We start from the raw sequence: 19,418 nt of genomic DNA, 5'->3' as shown, positions 1-19,418 counted from the left end.
GTGGCTAGGTATGCAAATAGGCATAAGACAAGGAACAAATGATATCTTAGTTAAAAAATAATTTTTCTTACAAATTGCCAACTATAAATATGGACCAACTATATATGTCAACTATACACATATAAAACATATAGGTATTTGTGTTATAGGATATGTTCTTGGGAAAATGTGAAGATTAAGATAATGGCTCTGATATTTGCAGGACCCATTGGATTCACCAGGAGGGTAGGATTCACACATACAACTGCACAGTGTAACTCCTAAGGTTTGGGGTAGAGAAACCAGATCACCAGGTAGGAAATAGGCAGACCATGGATTTCTGACTTGAATCCAGTCCTGGTTCTGCCATCGATGGGGAAAAGTTAGTAGCCCTCCTGCTTTTCGGTGTCTTCATTTGTAAAATAAATAGTTAAGCTAGGGCAGTGGCTCCCAAATATTGGCCTATGATGAAATTTTCATTAGTTTATGATGAAGAGAGAAAAATGAAAACAATAGACTTATCCGTACAAAGTCATTTATTTATAAATATGTTAAAAATGGCTTGCTCTTGTGAACAATGGGGATTTTGTTTTCTCTTTGAACATCCTCACACGACTCAAGTATGTCCTCTGTAATGGAACCCTGATAGTAAAAATGTATCTGTATTTTTACCAGTTCATAAATTGAAAGGTCCAGCAACCACTCAATTAATGACTAATGTCCTGTCTAGCTTCAAAATTCTATCCTCTTCTTAGATCACAGATGATATATCACTAACTGTGAAGGAGGAATGGAAAAGAAGAGAAACCCTTCCTTTTATCCTTCCCCACCCACCCCTTTATTCTTGTTTAGCTCAGCATTTCCCCAAGTGTGTTCTGTGAAAGGCAAGCCCCTGGCAAGATATTCCAGCTGTTCACTAGAAAAAGGATTCTTAGTCAAACGAGTTTAAGCAACAATAGGTTAAAAATGTTGGACAGATTTTTTTTTTTTACTGAGTAATTTTCAGAACTTGTGAAATTCTTACATCTGTTGGGACTCCCCAAAAGACGACAAAGCATGAACAGTCCTTACGTTATCGGTGGAAAGCAGATGCATGCCCAACCCCAACCCCCCCCCCCTTGAGGGCAGTACACCTATTCTTGGAACACAGTTTGAGAAAGGTGACTTCAGCTAACAGAAAGTTCCTCAGTAGCTTCCATAATAAAGATAAAACATACCCCAGAGACAAGGGGACTGCCAATTATTTTATATAATACAATTATTTTAATTTGACAGGGCTTTTTAACAATTACCAAAACTATGGATTTTCTTAAGATTACAAAGGAAACCTGGATAAAAATTCTTCAAATTAAAGTGCAATAAACTAGACAAAGTTTTGTGGCCATTTTGGGCAACTTTTCTCTTTCTTTTTTTTTTCTTTTTTTTTTAACCGCAACAAATAAAGGAAAACTGTGTCAAGAGATTTGTATCCAGTGATTGCAACATGATAATTAAAGCATTTGGAATTTGCAGAAGTCTGCAGGAACAGAATGATAGCTATCATCCCTACACAGTGAATCTGAGGTAAAATAAAACCATCTGGTAGGTACTGAGCCTGAGAAAACCCAAGTGATGGGTCCTTGTTAAATATTTCAGGAGGAACAATTCATTAGAAATGCCTGTGCCTCCTGACTGATTTACTTAAACACTTTCACTCTGATCAAGAAACAAAATTCGTGATAGAAGAAAAAAGAGCTAATAGTGTATGCATGTATGTATTTTTGCATAATGATCTGATCAGAGATAAGAAGGTTTACTTGGCCCTTTTTCTTGCTTTTTACTTCACCAAGCGAAAGGTTAGCTAGCTAGCCCCTCCAGCCTTCACATTCTGGATTCAAGTTACACTTAACCACACTGAGGAGAGAACAGTTTTCACTTGGGACAAGAGATGATTTTAGAACAAACTATCCAGAGGGAGGAACTAGGAAGGGTCTCCTGGATATTATGACACTAACAACCTTTCTTTCTGATTCTATACACACCGGGTTTTTGACAAGCCTGTGGCTCTGCATTACCTCCAATATTTTCCATCACAGCTGTATAGTAGGTTCAGCCTGTTTTTCATAATCCTGCTGACTACAACAGTCTGCCATAAAAAGCCTTCACTGACCTGGAGTTGGCTTAGAAAATGCCTCTGCAGAGAAACAAAAAAAAAAAAAGTACATGCAACATCTAGGTTCAGGAGAGAGAGAGGCTAGCTCTCGTGGTGGTGCTGATAGGCGCAAAAGATTTTTAGGGTCTAAATTTAGGAAGTTTAATTTTCTTTTGATGCCATTTGTAAACAAAATACCAACACTAACATGAGAGCAATTTAGCCAGGAAAAGGGGGAGTGTCCCAGTCCAGCAGATCAAACCCTCTTCCAAACTGCCCTGGAGAGAAGTGTCTACAAATTAGCACATGACCCTACTTTGGCATGCCCTGCCAAGTCCCTCAACCCCTAAGTTAGCAAGTACGCGTGAGGTAACACCATGCAGAGTTTCAGAATTAGCCTTTTTTTTAGACCTAAAGCCAGTCCTGGTTTAGTCTCTGGGAAGGGGAATAAAAACACCAAACAACTCTTTTTAAGAGGCTCTCGTTCCCACCTACATATGATTCAAAAAAATACAAATACTGTAAGTTTGAATCTGTAGGAGTCAAGCTACCATGAATATCTCTTCCATGGAAGAGGTTGGTCTTCATTTTTGCATTAAAGAGATCCAGTTGAAAAGTAAGTAACAGAAGGGGGGGAGTAAAAGTTTAAGCAACTCCTTCACACAGCTGAACTTTTTGACTCTCCACAGCATAACTGTATTCCCTCCACCACCACCTCCCCCAGTTTGGTAAAGTAGATCACACTGAATAGCAACATTTAAAAACTCTTAAAAATTATTCTGAAAACACAAAACATCAGAGCTACTTGCCTTTTGGCAATTTCTGTGCATTTCCCAGGGATAGTGCAATACTTCCACAGAGAAGTAGACACCCCAAGCTGGAGAGCATGTTGCATTTGCCACCTCACACGGGGAGTGATGCTGGTGGGTGTCCTGCAACCCTGGAGCTGCATTTAAGTGAACTGTCTCCCAGTGACAGAGGCGGGCGGCTGCACTTAGCTGTGCTGTGGGCTTACTCACAGGGGGTGGAGACAAAATGACATCACACCCTTTCCCACACACACACACACACACACACCAAAAAAAAAAAAAAAAAAAAAGAAGGCACAACAGCAAAAACATCTCATCACATTTCTCTCTGCTAGGTTGTAACTGTCTCTTTTCCCTGTGATTATAAAAACTGAAATTTTGGCCAATCTATATTGGGGAAAGAAAAAGCAGTTAGGCAGTTCTTAACCATTTAATGAACTACTTTCAAAAATCCAGAAGAGACATACCCAAAACCATTAGAACAGAATGAAACCTTATTAAGAAGGAAACTGGTTTTAATTATCTAGTAAAACAATCCAATTCTTCTTTTAAATGGGAGTAAACTCGTAAAAGGACACTTTGAACCATTCCGAAGTTTCAATATCATGAGAAATTTTTAAGAGGAAGTCATTGGCTACATAGCAATTCATTCTACATAACACTTGTGTGTGTAAGTGTGCATACACACAGATACAGGCATGTACTCTAGGGGTGTCGGCGCAGAAATGGAGAAATCACTATTACTCCTCGACCGTCAGCTGTGGGCCAGGCTCTGGAATAGTGTCCTTACCTATCTGAGTGCATTTTAACCTTCGCAGTGGCTCTCTAGGAGATATGGTGTTATTCCCATTTAACCAGTGAGGAAAACTGAGGCTGGCGGGGTGAGGTCTCCCGACCATGCTGGGGTATTCTAATGGCCAGTCACTTGGGTGGGCTCTGGAAAAGAACAGTCTGCAGTTTAAATTTGGATGCTATGGGCTTCTGAGCAAATCTCTCCATCTCCTACCTCCTGTCTCATCAACATTTTGTAAACCTCAGGGTTTGCCCCTTGCAAGGCACTGACCTGAGCAGTCCACATGGACTAACACATGTAGTCCCCAAAGTAACCTGGCAGCCAGGCATGTCATCACCTCCGTTTTCCAGACGGGAGAATGGGGCACAGAGAGGTTAAGCGACAGGCCTGAGGTCACCGTGCTGGTCGGCCACCACGCTGCTCCGTAGCCTGGCAATCCGGCTCCAGAACTTCCACTCTCCACGGCTGAACTTTACATTCTAAACTAGACGTGCTGGTACCAAGTTCATCAGTTTGCTAGCTGGACTTCGGGACAGTACTCAGCACAGCACCTGGCGCACAGAAAGCACTTAACAAAAGACAGGCACTGAAGCGCCAATTATGAAGATAACAAAGCCCCCAGTTAAGGAGAACCAGGATCTGAGCTGCACCCATCTCCCCAAAAAGCCACCCACCCCCCCCCGTGTCCTCGCTCCCTCACCCCCCTCTGGGCTAAAAAGCTCTTGAGATGGCATCCAAACATTTATACCAACTCTGAAAATAGCTCGTTTCATGGGTTCCCTGCAGCTGAACCAAGACACCGAGTGGGAAGCAGAATCATGCTGCTCAAATCGAATCCTAGTCCAAAAAGGTACCAAACGAAAAATCGAAGAGACAGCCCCATCTTCCAAAAAAAGCGTGAGAAGGCACATTGTTAAAGTCATTTGGAGCCGGCCAGGTCTAAGCTCTCCCCATAGGAATGCTCTGGCACCGGCTACGGAAGGGATTGGGTTATTTAACAGGTCTTTTTCATCTGTGATTTTTTACTTGGATGGGCAGCTCTCGCAAGGCCAAGTTTGGACATTCATCCAGCTGGCACCGCTGTCCCGGCTTCTAGATGCCAGTGCCATCAAGTTAAGCCAGGGAGGCCACTGTGCTAGCAGGAAACGACAGGTTTTTCTGAGAGGAGGTGGGGGGGAACCTCAGCAGAAATATTGAAAAGAGGGCTGGTTCTTCCAGCAGTGGGAGGGGCCCGTCCAGGGTTAGGTAATGGAATTCCAGACTCAGCCTCTGCTTGGCCCGCAGGCCGGTCCCCCGACGTGAGCCATCGGTCTTTGCAGTTCCGACCTGCCCGGGGGCTAATTCAATAAAGGGCGATCTGCAATTATTCTGGCACAGAAAGCTGGCCATGCTACCCTTGCTGGGAAGACAGGGAGCATTCAGGGAAGACGCTCGACTATTCCAGGTCTCCTCGGACCAGGCAGGAGGAACAGCCTAGAGAAACGGGCCTTGCCTAGGAGGTAATTCACCCCCGCAGACAACATCAAGGTTTTGGTCATGTTCCCACCTAAAGAGGAGGTATTCCAGATGCTCCAGAAGAACCCTAAGTGGCCTGCTAAGACTTCAGGGTAAGACTTCAGGGCCATGGTCATGTCATCGGGTGGAGAGTTAAGGCCATTTTCAAGGAAGAATTACCCCCTGACAACAGGTACACTGGAGATGATACCTGTGGGGCAATCTGTGCATCTCCTTGAGTTAAGGCCATTTTCAAGGAAGAATTACCCCCTGACAACAGGTACATTGGAGATGATACCTGTGGGGCAATCTGTGCCATATCTTCTCCTTCATGGGAGAAGGTTGACGTGAAGCCCTAGTCCAACTGCCTCTGCAGGCACTTGTGTTTCTATTTATCTAAAAATATGAAATGTGAAGCTGTGTTACTTGTGAGATGGTATAATATTGAATTAATTGTCACCAGTGTTCACGGAAAATCTTTTTTTATACATTTGGTCAAACCCATAGAATACACAACATCAAGAGTAAACACTGGTGTAAAATACAGTCTCCGGAGGGTAATGACCTGTCAGCGTAAGTTCCTCAGTTGTGACAAACATAACCAATTTGTAACAAACTCTGGCAGGGGGTGTTGGCAATGAGGAGGGCAAAGGGGTGTATCTCTGCATGGGTGGGGGTAGGGGGTAAGGGCATAAGAAGTCTCTGCACATTCCCCTCGATGTTGCTGTGATCCTAAAACTGCTCCACAAAAATAAAATCTATTACCAAAAACAAACAAACAAAAAATCCCTGTCGAGAGGACATTTAGGAAGAACGGCTGGAAAAACACATGAAAGATATTTGTATTTTCTCTATGTTCTGTGAAGGGATGAACCACGCCTCTTTGTCTATCGCTGTAGCTAATGCCTAGAATATAATTAGGATGCAGTATGATGAGTAAGCTCAAATGAACCAAAATCCCTCCATTCCTCCACATGGTCGAAAGGGCTCAAGCTAGAGAAAGCTAGACTATGACCTGGAATGCACAGTGGGTGGGGGACGGTTCTCCAAGGGACCCTCATGTTAATACGTATCTTATAAGCAGAGGTACTGATTTCCTTGCCCCAGATTCTCTTTTCAAAGATGTTTGTCTAAGAACCAGCCTTGGGAGATGGAAGCTTGTTTACTGTCCCATAGAATAAAAAGCCATGTCTCCCTCTGGGGCAAAGGGAACACATGCTCATATCCTATTATCCAACAGTCAAGTTCCCTAAGCTCAGGGTTTCCACGGCACATGTAGGTATATTCACACACACACACACACACACACACACTTTGTGTGTGTGGCCCTGTGGGAATCTGAGCTCTTCGGATGGGAACAAATGCTGATATTCAGGCTAATGCTGTTGTGTGAGTAAATCAACTGTCCTTTGTCTTTGACCCTGGAGTCTTGTGTCTCCTGCCGACCTTAGTGAACTGTGCACATTAGCTTACCCATAGGGTAAAATCTCAACCCTTTGTAATTTTTGGATAGGCGCACTCCAAAATATTTTTTTAGATAAACCTTGGTATAACCCCATCACCAACATTCAAGTCCACCATAAGAATCAACAAGGAGGGCAGCCCAGGGCGCTCAGCGGTTTAGCACCACCTTCAGCCCAGGGTGTGATCCTGGAGACTGGGGATCGAGTCCCACATCAGGCTCCTTGTATGGAGCCTGCTTCTCCCTCTGCCTGTGTCTCTGCCCCTCTCTCTCTCTCTCTCTGTGTCTCCCATGAATAAATAAATAAAACCTTTTAAAAAAGAATCAATGAAACTTTGCCATGCCTAGTATGAGCATTGTTAGTCATCGCTTATCAAGTCAGATAGTATCCTCTTTATAAAAATTGGATGGAAAAAAGTTCTGGTCTTTATGTGAAAAAAAAAAAAGACTAACTTTTTTTCCTGAGCAACTGTATTTATTTTGTGATATTGTAACCAGGTTTCTCTTTCTGTGTTGACTGATAGAAAACCAGAGCCAAATGTGTCCCCCACCCATACTCAGTGTATAGGTCTTTGGAGTGTGCATGTTTTTGGCATCATTCCTAGCTTTGTGTTTCATCCCACCCTTATTTATTACTTATTTTACTTGGAGTCTTAATTTATGTAGTTTCATAAATTGCTTTCATTGTTTTTTGGGAACAAAGTGAGACATACACAAACTCGATACACAGGAGTTGTGTCAAAAATATGTGTCAAGATATGTGATGTGGGAATCTGGGAACTTGTTCTCTGCTTTCCTTTTCTGCACTATAGTAAGCCCCGATGGAATTCTGGCCCAATGATCATATAGCATCACCTCTTTATATATGTTTTCTCTTTGCAAAGTAGACAAAAGACAGGAGGAAATCCAGAACACTACTCTAAATACATGTCATATTTTTCAGTCATTTCACATTTGGACTTTGAAGCATTCAATATTAATTCCATTGTTTCAAATGAGCCTTCCACCAAAACTCATAAATCTTCCTAATCTTGGACATAAACTCTGTGCAGTCGTTTTACCTATCGATTCGTGGGTTTTAGTCTCTCATAGTTAAGGTTCAATGCTAGGACATTTTAAAAAGCTTATATATCTACAATTAGCATTATGCAGAGATATGCTGTGGTTTTTCTATGGGCTGCTAATAAAAATAATTTTTTATTAGGACTCTTATTTGAAAGAGGTACCCCAATGTTCCATATTTTTAGCCCAAATGTTGTTTCTGTCATTACTGTGCTGAATGAGATTCATGATTCAATTGTACAAATATCCTGCTCCACTGGGGGGTACATTTGACCAGAGCATGAAGTTCTCTTCCACGATGCTCTTTATGGCCCAGGGAAGTACTGCCCCTTAAATGCCAGAATTTGTAGGTCATTTTTCAGTCTGTCTAAAAGCATCTGGACCTCTAGATTTTTGGCTTCACAACCTTGAGGTAATAAGCAACTTATATTGTATTTATAAAAGGATATAAAGAATCCTTTCTATTAAACTGAGCTGTAAGATTTGCCTTTCTTGTTTTGTTTAAATTCTTCCTTTTTTTATTATTGAAGTATAGATGATATATATTAGTTTCAGATACACAACACAGGGATTTGACTCTTCCGTATATTATTCAAGGGCTACCATAAGTGTGGTCACCATCTATCACATACAATGTTATTACAATATCATGGACTATATTCCCTCTGCTATACTTTGATCTCCATGACTTATTTATTTTATAACTGGAGGTTTGTATCTCTTAATCTGCTTCACCTATTTCACTCATCCCCCCCACACACCTTCCCTTTGACAACCCTTAGTCTCTTCTCTGTTTTTAAGACTCTGGGTTTGTTTATTTGTTTTTTAGATTCCACATATAAAAGAAATCATATGGTTTTGTCTTTCTTTGACTTATTTCACTTAGCATAATACCCTCTAGGTCTATACATGTCACATATAGCAAGATCTTATTCTTTTTTATGGTTGAATAATATTCTGTTGTATGGATACCTATCTTTTTTTATCCATTCAAATATCGATGAACACTTGGGTTGATTCCATGTCTTAACAATTATAAATAATGATGCAATAAACGTGGAGGTTCATAATTCTTTTCTAATTAGTGTTTTTTATTTGGCGATGGGGAGCAAATACTCAGAAGTGGAATTACCATATCCTATCAAAGTTTTATTTTTAATTTTTTGAGGAACCTCCATACTGTTTCCCTCATTAGTTGCATCCATTTACATTGCCATCAACAAGACACAAGGGTTCTCTTTTTTCCACATTCTCACCAACATTTTTTGATCTCCTGTCTTTTGGATAATGGCCAAAATCAGAGAAGGAATTTTAAACCCAAGGATGTGCCAAAAGCGGATCCTGAAAGTTAGAGTACAGTATCAAGAATCTAAGAGAGCATGGGGAATGTGGAGAGGAGGCAGCAGATGGGACACGTCAGAGGATTTTGGTCCTGGGAACATACCCTCAATAGGAGATTTTGCCAGCAGGCTGACTTTTACACTTTATTGTATGTGGTATATTGAAGGCCTGATGTGTTTTCAAAGCTGGAAGGAAATAGTCATGATCATAATCTCTTAAACCATAGATTCCAGATCTTTTTAGCTTCTCTGGACACTGTCCAGCTTTGTTTGCCTTGTTTTTAGGTGTGACAACCAAGCTGCAAGCAGAGGACGCCCAATGCTTTGTCATATAAAACTGAGGTTGAGAATTACATTATGTAATACTGTCTCTAGTGAGAGAATAAAAAGAAATTTTTTTATAAAGGGCCTTTCTGAAGCAAATTTTCAGATACTTCTCCTTGACAGGACAGACATCTGTGAACCCTATAGCTACCCACTGAAATAAAGTACGGAACAATAATCTGAAGGAAAGGACATGTTTCAAATCCAATTAGAAAACAAATCCCGAGGGATCCCTGGGTGGCGCAGCGGTTTGGCGCCTGCCTTTGGCCCAGGGCGCGATCCTGGAGACCTGGGATCGAATCCCACATCGGGCTCCCTGCATGGAGCCTGCTTCCCCCTCTGCCTATGTCTCTGCCTCTCTCTCTTTCTCTCTCTGTGACTATCATAAATAAATAAAAATTAAAAAAAAATTTTAGAAAACAAATCCCGAGACGAAAAGAAAAGACGTAGTAAATGAGGCTGAGAATAATAAATTGTTCCCAGAAAGTGACAGCTTTTAATAGTTAAATGAACTTGAGTATATAAAGTAACAAACACTGATAAGGACAAAAGTGCACAACATTTTAATTTGTGATATTCTGTGTTTGACTTTGTGACACTCTGATTTTCTAATCCCTATCTCTATTCCAGCTTTAAAATAATTGTGTTTGAGGTTAAGGAAAAAACTAATAATTTGATGTGATTATTAAATACTTTAAGGATATTGAAAATTTGAGGTTGAGAATTACACCACATAGTACTGTCTCCTAATAAGAGAATAAACAGAAATAAGAAAGTGAAAAAATATTTCCTTGCTCTACATTTATGCTGTTCAGTAGGGTAGCTGTTAGCCACATGTGGCCATTTAAGTTTAAATTAATTAAAGGTAAAAACTCAGTTCCTCAATCATTCTAGCCACATTTCAAATGCTGTCATATGTGGTTACTGGTTATCATGTCAGATAGCCCAGATGTGAAAGATTTCCATCACTGCAGTTCTGTAGTATGGCATTGATCCTGAGCATGTCAGCTAGCATCAAACTTCTACTCATGGATAATGATTAACATTCATATTTTGAATTGTCATTTAATCGATGAATGAAATACAATGAATGAATCACTCTCTTTTGCTTTTTTGTCTCTCTTTTCAAAATAAATAGAATATGCATTTATAATTCTTTGTTATTAAACTTCAACTAATATAGGAAGTTCTCAAACTGAGAAAGTAACAAAGGACAAAGGAATTTCATCTACAAATTTCCAGCTCCTAAAGTGTCAGGGAACCATCACTGAGAGGACATAATCTTGGGTTTCTGGCAGGATATATTAAAGTGACCCAGCCATTGTTGGTTGCCAACCCAAAACCCATTCTTTGTCCTTTTTTCTCTCCGACAGCACTTGCCTCCCTCATAAAAGAAACCTTGGGAGTCCCATGTGAATAAGTTCTGGCTCATAAATTTTTTAAAGAGTCATTTATTTATTTTAGAGAGAGAGAGAGAGAACATGTGTGCAAGTAGGGGGTAGGGCAGAAGGAGAGTCCTCAAACACACTCCCCACTGAGTGGGGAGCCTGACTCGGGGCTCAATCCCACAACTCTGAGATTATGACCTGAGCAGAAACTAAAAGTCAGATATTCACTGACAGAGCCACCCAGATGCCCCAGTTCTGACCCATAAATTTAAAGGGATTTTGCCAAAGCACTTGTAGCAAAGATTTATTTTCTGATAAAAAGAAACTTATAAGAAGATGGCTCCTTCCTACTCCCTTTCCCTGATTAATATTGTCAATATTAATATTATTATTACATAAGAAAGGAACACTTAGAGGTATGGCAGCCAACTCGTAGCCATAAGAGAAGGACCTGAAAAGGCACAGAAAAAATTCACCTAGGGCCTATTTGCTGTTGACCTTAGGACCAAACCTGGAATGTTCTATCTATGGACTTGTTATAGAGAAGTTATACAGTAGATAAACAACAGTGTATTTACTTAAGCCACATCTGGTCAGATAATTTGATATTTGCACCTCTTTGTGCTTATTCTATAAATAGGCATAGCAGGCCTCTACCTCATAGGATTATTGTGAGGAGTATATGGTTTAATATATGTAAAATGTTTAGAACAGTTCCTGGCCCAGGGCAAGCCTTCAGTTACTTTTGGTTATTGGTGCTTTGGTTGTTGTTGTTATAATTATTGCAGCTGAAATTATATGGACACATTTAATGAAGAGTATTCCACATGTAGGCCTGCTCTTCAGCAAAGACATCAATTCAGAAGATGTGAAGTGTATAGGAAAGATTTAACCAGGAACACCTGGGTGGTTCAGTGGTTGAACGTCGGCCTTCAGCCCAGGGCATGATCCTGGGGTCCTGGGATCAAGTCCCACATCGGGCTCCCTGCAGGGAGCCTGCTTCTCCCTCTGCCTGTGTCTTTGCCTCTCTCTATCTCTCATGAATAAATAAATAAAATCTTTTTAAAAAAGTAGTGGGGATTGTTTTCTTATTATAGAGTTTTGAGAGTTCTTTTAAGTCCTTTATCAGATACATGCTTTGCAAATTTTTTCTCCCTAATGGTAACTTGACTTTTCATTCTTTCAACGGTGTCTTTTGTAGTGCAAAAGTTTTTGATTTGTACAATTTTCTGTTAAGGATTGTATTATTGGTATCATTGCTAAAAATCCTTTGCCAAATCAAAGGTCATAAAGATTTCATAGTCTTAGGTTTCACATTTAAATCTAGGATCCACTCTTCCCCCGAGTGGCCTGAGGTGATGGTTCGCTACTCGCTGGACCCAGAAAACCCTACAAAATCATGCAAGTTGAGAGGTTCAAATCTTCATGTTCACGTTAAGAACACATGTGAAACTGCCCAGGCCATCAAGGGTATGATATTTGAAAAGCCACCAAGTATCTGAAAGATGTCACTTTGCAGAAGCAGTGTGTGCCATTCTGTCGCTACAATGGTGGAGTTGGTAGGTGTGCGCAGGCCGAACAGTGGGGCTGGACACAGGGTCGGTGGCCCAAGAAGAGTGTTGAATTTTTACTGCACATGCTTAAAAATGCGAAGAGTAATACTGAACTTAAAGGTTTAGATGTAGATTCTCTGGTCATTGAGCACATCCACGTGAACAAAGCCCCCAAGATGTGACGTACAACCTACAGGGCTCATGGCCAGATTAATCCATACATGAGTTCTCCCTGCCACATTGAGATGATTCTTACTGAAAAAGAGCAGATTGTTCCTAAGCCAGAAGAGGAGGTTGCACAGAAGAAAAAGATATCCCAGAAGAAACTGAAGAAACAAAAACTTATGGCCCAGGAGTAAATTCTGCATGGAATAAATGCAAATAAAAATTTAAAAATAAAATAAAAATCTAGGATCCATTTCGATTTGAGTTTTTTGCATATGATGAATGATATAGATTCACATTCATATTTTTAAAAACAGAAAGCCAATTATTCTAGTACCTCTTGTTGAAAAGACAATTTTTTCTACTGAATTGACCTTACGTCATCAAAATCATTTGTCCATATATACAGAGGTTGATTATGAAGTTTTTGTTCTGTTTCCTTGCTCTATTTGTCCTATTTAATACCAATAAAACATTTTATTGAATACTGCAGCTTTTAAGTCTTAAAATCAGGTAGTATTATTTTACCTGTGAAGCCATCTGGACCTTGAGTTTTCCCTTTAGGAAGATTTTGGGTTTGGGGGGAATTCTTTTTATTTGCTTTACTAAAACTACAATTCCTTCAATAGACACAGAAATTTTCAGATTATCTCTTTTTTCTTGAGTGAAGTTTGTTAGTTTATGTCTTTCAAAGAATTTGAACTTTTACATAAGTGTCAAATGTGTTGACATAAAGTTATTCATAATACTCTCATATTATCCTTTTAATATCTATAGAATCTGCAATGATCTTGCCTCTCATTCCTGTTACTGATTTGTGTTTTCTCTGTCCTACTCAAACAAAATTTAAACCTATTGCATTTTTATTTTCATTCGGTTAAAAATATTTCTATTTTACTTGTTTCTTCTTTGCCCATTGGTTATTTAGAAATATGTTATTTTGTTTCCAATATTTGGGGGATTTTTCTAGGAACCTTTCTGTTTTTAATCCTAATTTAGTTCTATTGTGGTTGAGAATACACTTTAAATGACTTGAATTCTCTTGCATTTGTTGTGAATTGTTTTATGGTCTAGAATATGGTCTATCTTTGTGCCCTTGAAAAGAAAATATATTTTGATGTTGTTCAGTGGAATACCCTATAACTAGGATATCTGTTGTAATTCAAGTAGGAAGCTAACAGGAAAGTATTGGTCTCATTCATGAAAGCAGAATTTAGCATCTGTGTAATTATAATGATGGTGATGATAGTGATGGTGATTTTGATAAATAGGAGCTATTGTTTATTGAATGTTCAATGCTTTTTTTCTAAAATTTTTCTTCCTATTTTATTTCTAGAAAAGCTAGTCTCTTTTTCATTATCATTTGCAAAATTCATTCACAAACAACAACAACAAAAAAAACCAAAAGCAAAACCCCTGAATGATCTACTTATTCCTCTAGCATTCCCCTGGGAGTACTCAATTTTAAAATTATTTCCCAATCCATACATTTTTTTACACTGTCTCATTCTCATTAACAACTCTGTGAAAGTTTGAGGTGGAGAAGGCATAACTCAAATGACTTGAGACTTGCTCAAGAAACAGAGTGAGTCAATGGTGTAGCTCAAGGGGGGTTGAAATCAGAGGGCTTAAAACATAAAATTTCTTCTCTTATTCACTATCTTAAATCTGAAATTATATTTTATAGATCTATTTTGGCTGATAGAAAAAAAATTGAGAATCCTTAGAGGGGTAACTTTGTGAGATAGTATATTACCAGCCTTTAAATCTTAGAGCTCATGTAGACATTCAGGACAGATTGGAGGATAGAGAAAGAGAAACTGGATACTTGAGAAGAATGAGAAGGAGTTGGAAAGGTATGCAGGAAGTTAAAATCAGAATCATTCTAAGGACTTGAGTGGAATCCAGGCCTACATGAACCAAAGGTCATTAAAATGTAAAAAGGACCTTGCTTTCCTACCCCTTTCTCTTTTAAGTCCATCCATTTATTGAACCATCCATTCCTTCTAGCTTGTTATTAGTTCCATATTCTTCTAGTCTCAAACACAAGAACTTAAGGAACCAAGGAATAGCAGTGAGGAACCACCTAGGCATCCCTAAGTTATCTTCAATTCAAGAACACCTGTGCACCAACACAAACTTTCTGAAGTCAGCTTTTCAAGGTTCCACATGATATAGTGAAATCAGTTGTTCTTAGGCTACAGGCTATTCATTCATCACCAAGCAGGATCTCGGGTCTAGTGAAGGAAGAGAACAGGAACACTCAAAGAATTTCTTTTCAATTACAAGCCCAGGCCAATACTGAGAACATCTTTTTCTTAACTTTTCTTTGCTAAAGTGAAAGAAAACAGCCTTCCTTGAAATTATATGATTCACTAAAAACATCTGATATTAATTCCAGGAACAAGGGCTTGAAATACAAAGACACAGAGAAAGCAACAGGGAGGGTCTGATAGAGAGTCAATGAGATGAGATGTGGCAACTTCTTACTCTATGTATCATCAGCTGTCACTGCCTGAACATAAAACTGGTGCCCTTAGACTTGTAAAATACCTCATTCCCAACACCAGTGCTCAAGCAAGACATTTAATTGTGTCAAAGAATGCCAGTCACATGAGATGATACTGACAGGGATTTGAATTATTATTAAGAAATTCAGGTCTTCTGGGAGTAATTGTGGAGATACTTTTTCTTGTATTTTTTTTTTTTTTGTAATTTCAAAAACTTATTCATGACAAGCAAGTACCTCTTGTGAAATTACTGTTAGGGTCTGAATGTATCCCCCCAAATTCAAATATTGAAATCCTAACCTCCAAAGATCATGTTATTGGTAGCTGGAGCCTTTGGGAAGTGCGTAAGCTCTGAGGATGGAACTCTTATGAATGGGCTTGCTGCCTTATAAAAGAAGTTCCAGAAAGATCCCTAGCTCCTTCTACCATGTGAGGACACAATGAGAAGTCTGTGATCCAGAAGAGAACCCTCACCCAATCATACTGCCACCTTGATCTTGGACTTCCAACCTCCAGAACTGTTAAGAAATAAATTCCTATTGTTTATAAGCTACTCAATCGTAGGTGTTTTGTTACAGCAGCCTGAATGAACGAAGATAATGACAAAATGTTCTAGAAATAATTTTTTATTTCTAACCATCCCAATAGTCAATAGCAGTAGGTAGATCTAAGAGGGTTAGATGTGAACCCAGTAGATAATCCAGTCCCCTATGGTTCTTGCCCAAGTGTGTTATGCACAACACATAGGGCACATCACAACATATCGTGTTGATTCACATACTCAACACAACAAAATGAAAGAAATCACCAACCAGAGGCACCTGGGTGCCTCAGTAGGTTACCCATCTGCCTTTGGCTCAGGTTATGATCCCAGGGTTCTGGGATTGAGCCCTGTGCTGGGCTCCATGCTCAGCAGGGAGTCTGCTTCTCCTTCTCCTTTTCCCACTTCCCCTCCCCACCCCTGCTTGTGTGCTCTCTCTTTCACTCTACTCTCAAGTAAATAAATAAAATCTTTAAAAAAAGAAAGAAAGGAAATACCAACCAGTCATTGTCCACATCAATCACATAGGCCAAGGCACAACTGCTATACTGTCCTAGGTTTAGGTGAGAATGATGGGCTTCAGACACTGCACTGAGGGGTGGTGCCTAAGAAGGCCTCATTCAGAAGAGAGGGGCTGATGGTGGCCATTCTAGGAAAGTCTAGCACCAAGTTCACTGCCAATATTCATCATCATCTTTGTCATGTTGCATCGCCCACAATACAATTACTGAGAAACAGGATTCAGTGGTCCCCAACTTCCAACTGTCACATGGAAAGGAACAAAGAGAAGGGAGAGGCACTATTCTCTATTATACTCACCTCTGTGTCTGTGGATATGGGTATGAGTGTATATGAGTGTGCGTGTGGGTGTGAGTGTGTGGATGTGAGTCTGTATGGGTGTGGGGGGTATGAGTATGTATGGGTGTGTGTGTGGGTATGTGTGGGTGTATGGGTGTGAGTATGTATGTGTAACCTCCCTTCAGTCTTGCACCACTGTTGCTATTTTCTAAATTGTTGCCAGTTTTCTGGCTCTACCACCTCAAATCTAGCAAAAATTCCCTAAATCCCACAGCCCTGGACCGCTGTTTCCTCCCCCTGATTTAGTTTTGCTGTCTGTTCCGACCACTAATATTTAGTGCCTGCTATGTATTTCCAGTTTATCTTTCCAGTTTAAGTATTTGTCATTTGTTTTTGCATGTTCATTTGCATAATGGATATGTAATATACTTAAGTAACAAATTATGACTTTTAGACTAATAATGACTTCCCTCAGATTATTTTCATCCCATTCTACTTCATGCATGAGAGAAATGATGGATAAAAAAAGAAAAATTTGTTCAGTGTGAAATCAGCCGAGTGATGACCATAAAATATGTAATTAGAATCAGAGTTAGACCACTGTCTGGAAACCCTGGCCTCCATCTCAATCTTTGGGAAAACATAATTATTTAGTTTAGGGATTTAAATGTGAATTTACTTGGGAGAGGGAATTGGTAAGCTATTTTTACTCAGTATGAGTGAACCATTATTTTTTTCACAACCCATTTGGATAGGAAGGAAAAACAAAAAGAAAATATAAGGATGACATCTTGGAAGTCACAGAAAGGGCGGCATCCAGGTAAGGAATGACATGGGAAATGGAAACAGAGGCAATGAAGGTCACATAATTACACTATTTTGCTTGTAGCTGGCCTTAAACATACTCATAAACACAGTAACATATCTTGGTTTGCCAAATCAAGATGTACACCTTTTGTTTGTTTGTTTGTTTGTTTGTTTTTAGAGAAAGTATCTGTGTGAGTCGAGGGCAGTGGTGAGGAGAAGAGCGGAGAGGGTGAGAGAGGATCTTAAGCAGGCTCCATGCTCAATGCAGAGCCTAATGTGGGTGGGGCTCTATCTCACAACCTGAGATCACAATCTGAGCCGAAATCAAGAGCTATAAGATTAACTGACTGAGCCATCCAGGTGCCCCAAGGCTTATGCATTTTAATGCAGCATCTCAACCTGGTGATCAGGAAATCACAATCCAGCTGGAAAAAAAAAGAGAGAATTCCAAAACATATATCCCATGGACTGGAAGTGTCAGGAGAAAATGTACTTTCCTTCTCTTTCCCCAAAGCATGAAACCTGAGGCATCTTAAACTAAGAATGATTACAGAGCACATGACTCTTTGCTCATAAAACATCTTGGAAGAAACTGGGGCTATACTTTTGGCTCTAAGTTGTAGATGAAGCAGGAAATGTTAAAATATTCTGGACTCCTTCACAAAGGCTCTCAGTCTAATACTGAATAAGGAACTCTTTTGGAAAAGATGAAGGATTAACAGGTGTGGGTTTTAAGTGTGTGCATTCCCCTTAGCTGACTCTTAGACATGTCCCCATGGCTCTGTCTTTGAGCGACAGAAGGAGATGAAGCCTTAGGCAGGCCGATGCACAGATACAAAGATGCTTATGTTGTCAGGAGCAAAAAGGAAACCGTGAGTCACATAGAAAAGAAGGATTAAGTGTCTTAATGAGTTGTTTTTTTTTTTTTTTTTTTTTTTTTTTTGCTTTTGCTTTTTCTGGAATTCTTACTAGGAAAAACAGAGCAGCTTTTCCTTTCTTAATGCAACAAATATTATTTTTTAAATTTAGAGTTGAAGAACATGTTTATATGTACAAAACTAAGTGATTTTTTTTCCAATTCACACTTCTCCTTCTGTTTCATTAAGGTCAAACAACACACCTCCTAGGAGATGAACTGCTACATCTTTAGACTTAAAAAACCTAGAGTACTTAAGTTTACACAACTAAATCTTATAACATTTCTGTGCTTTTAGAGGCAAGGGTATGTTTCCATTAAACACTAGTTATGATGGTTCTATACTGCTGAAAAATATAGCGGTTTAAAAGAAGAAATTCTCACCTTGGTTTCCCTTAAGTTTACCAAATTTACTGAATTTTATCCAAAGTGTTATACTATCAGCAAAGTATGTGGCAGATGGTGAGAGAAAAGAAGCAAAAGAAGAAAAATGTCCTAAAAACTCTTATCCACCTTCCAGCTTAAAGTACTTTACTTACTGTTTTTAGTGGAAGATACTCAGTGGGGCTTAAACCAATGTTCACTAATGCATACCTCAAGAAACTTGTGCTTTATTGGATTTTCAAAATATGGGCAATGAGGTTGGTAGACAGGCTGCCAAGCCCACACTAAAGGAATTAAACTATTATATATGAAACTAAGGTTTTTCTTTAATCTTTAAGCTCATCTCCTAATTTGCTATTAGGGGAAACCTCCTAATTTCCTGAGGTTTCCCCCACTTAGGGGTCTTCATACTTTTAAGTTATTAGGAAAATGATGTTTCTCTGGTAGTGGCTAATGGTTGGAGTGGCCCCCTGTTCTGTATGAAGATCTTAAGCACCTCTGTGCCTCATACATTTTTGTCAGATTTGGAGTCTGGCCAGCAAGAGATAAACTAATTCAAACAAAATAGTCATTAAGGAAGTAAAGTTGGAATCATGTTTTCCTGAAGATAAAGTTGAAACTTCAAGTTTTGAGGGAAAAGGGGGGAAAGTTTAATTTTGAAGAGTGACAGTGGTTTTCACATTCCTCCCTCAATAATGAAGAATATATCACATTATATGAATTATATCAATTGTACTTATTATTTTAATGACTGAAGTCCATCTTCCATCGCCCATGGAACTAGAAGCTTTTTGTGAACAGAAACTGCCTCCTTATCTTTGTATCCCCACAACCTACCATAGTGCCTGGAGACTGGAGACCTTTGACAACTACAATTGGATATCACAATTATGAGAATAACTGAAATTAATGGCAAAATGTGACAAAGCAGTGTTTGAGGAGGAGCATTTGTCTACATTCCT

At 39.4% G+C, this 19,418-nt stretch overlaps 1 protein-coding gene across 47 annotated transcripts in view; it reads right to left on the bottom strand.

Annotated features, from left to right (window-relative positions):
• ABI3BP (ABI family member 3 binding protein) overlaps window positions 1–3,102 on the bottom strand; it is a 240,572-nt gene extending 237,470 nt beyond the window's left edge. For 39 of the 47 annotated variants that reach the window (XM_072811858.1, XM_072811859.1, XM_072811861.1 and 36 more), the window contains exon 1: window positions 2,920–3,102. In XM_072811858.1, the coding sequence (XP_072667959.1) occupies window positions 2,920–2,998 (79 nt within the window). In that variant the 5' untranslated portion in view covers window positions 2,999–3,102. The remainder of the gene's footprint in view (window positions 1–2,919) is intronic. The other 8 variants (XM_072811897.1, XM_072811901.1, XM_072811902.1 and 5 more) reach the window with 1 other exon arrangement.
• Between the last annotated feature and the right edge of the window lie 16,316 nt (window positions 3,103–19,418).

Source organism: Canis lupus, chromosome 35, assembly GCF_048164855.1.
Source record: "Canis lupus baileyi chromosome 35, mCanLup2.hap1, whole genome shotgun sequence".
NCBI classification, from domain to species: Eukaryota; Metazoa; Chordata; class Mammalia; order Carnivora; family Canidae; genus Canis; species Canis lupus.
Note: the sequence above shows the minus strand (reverse complement) of the source record. Positions and strands in the feature narration are given on the sequence as shown.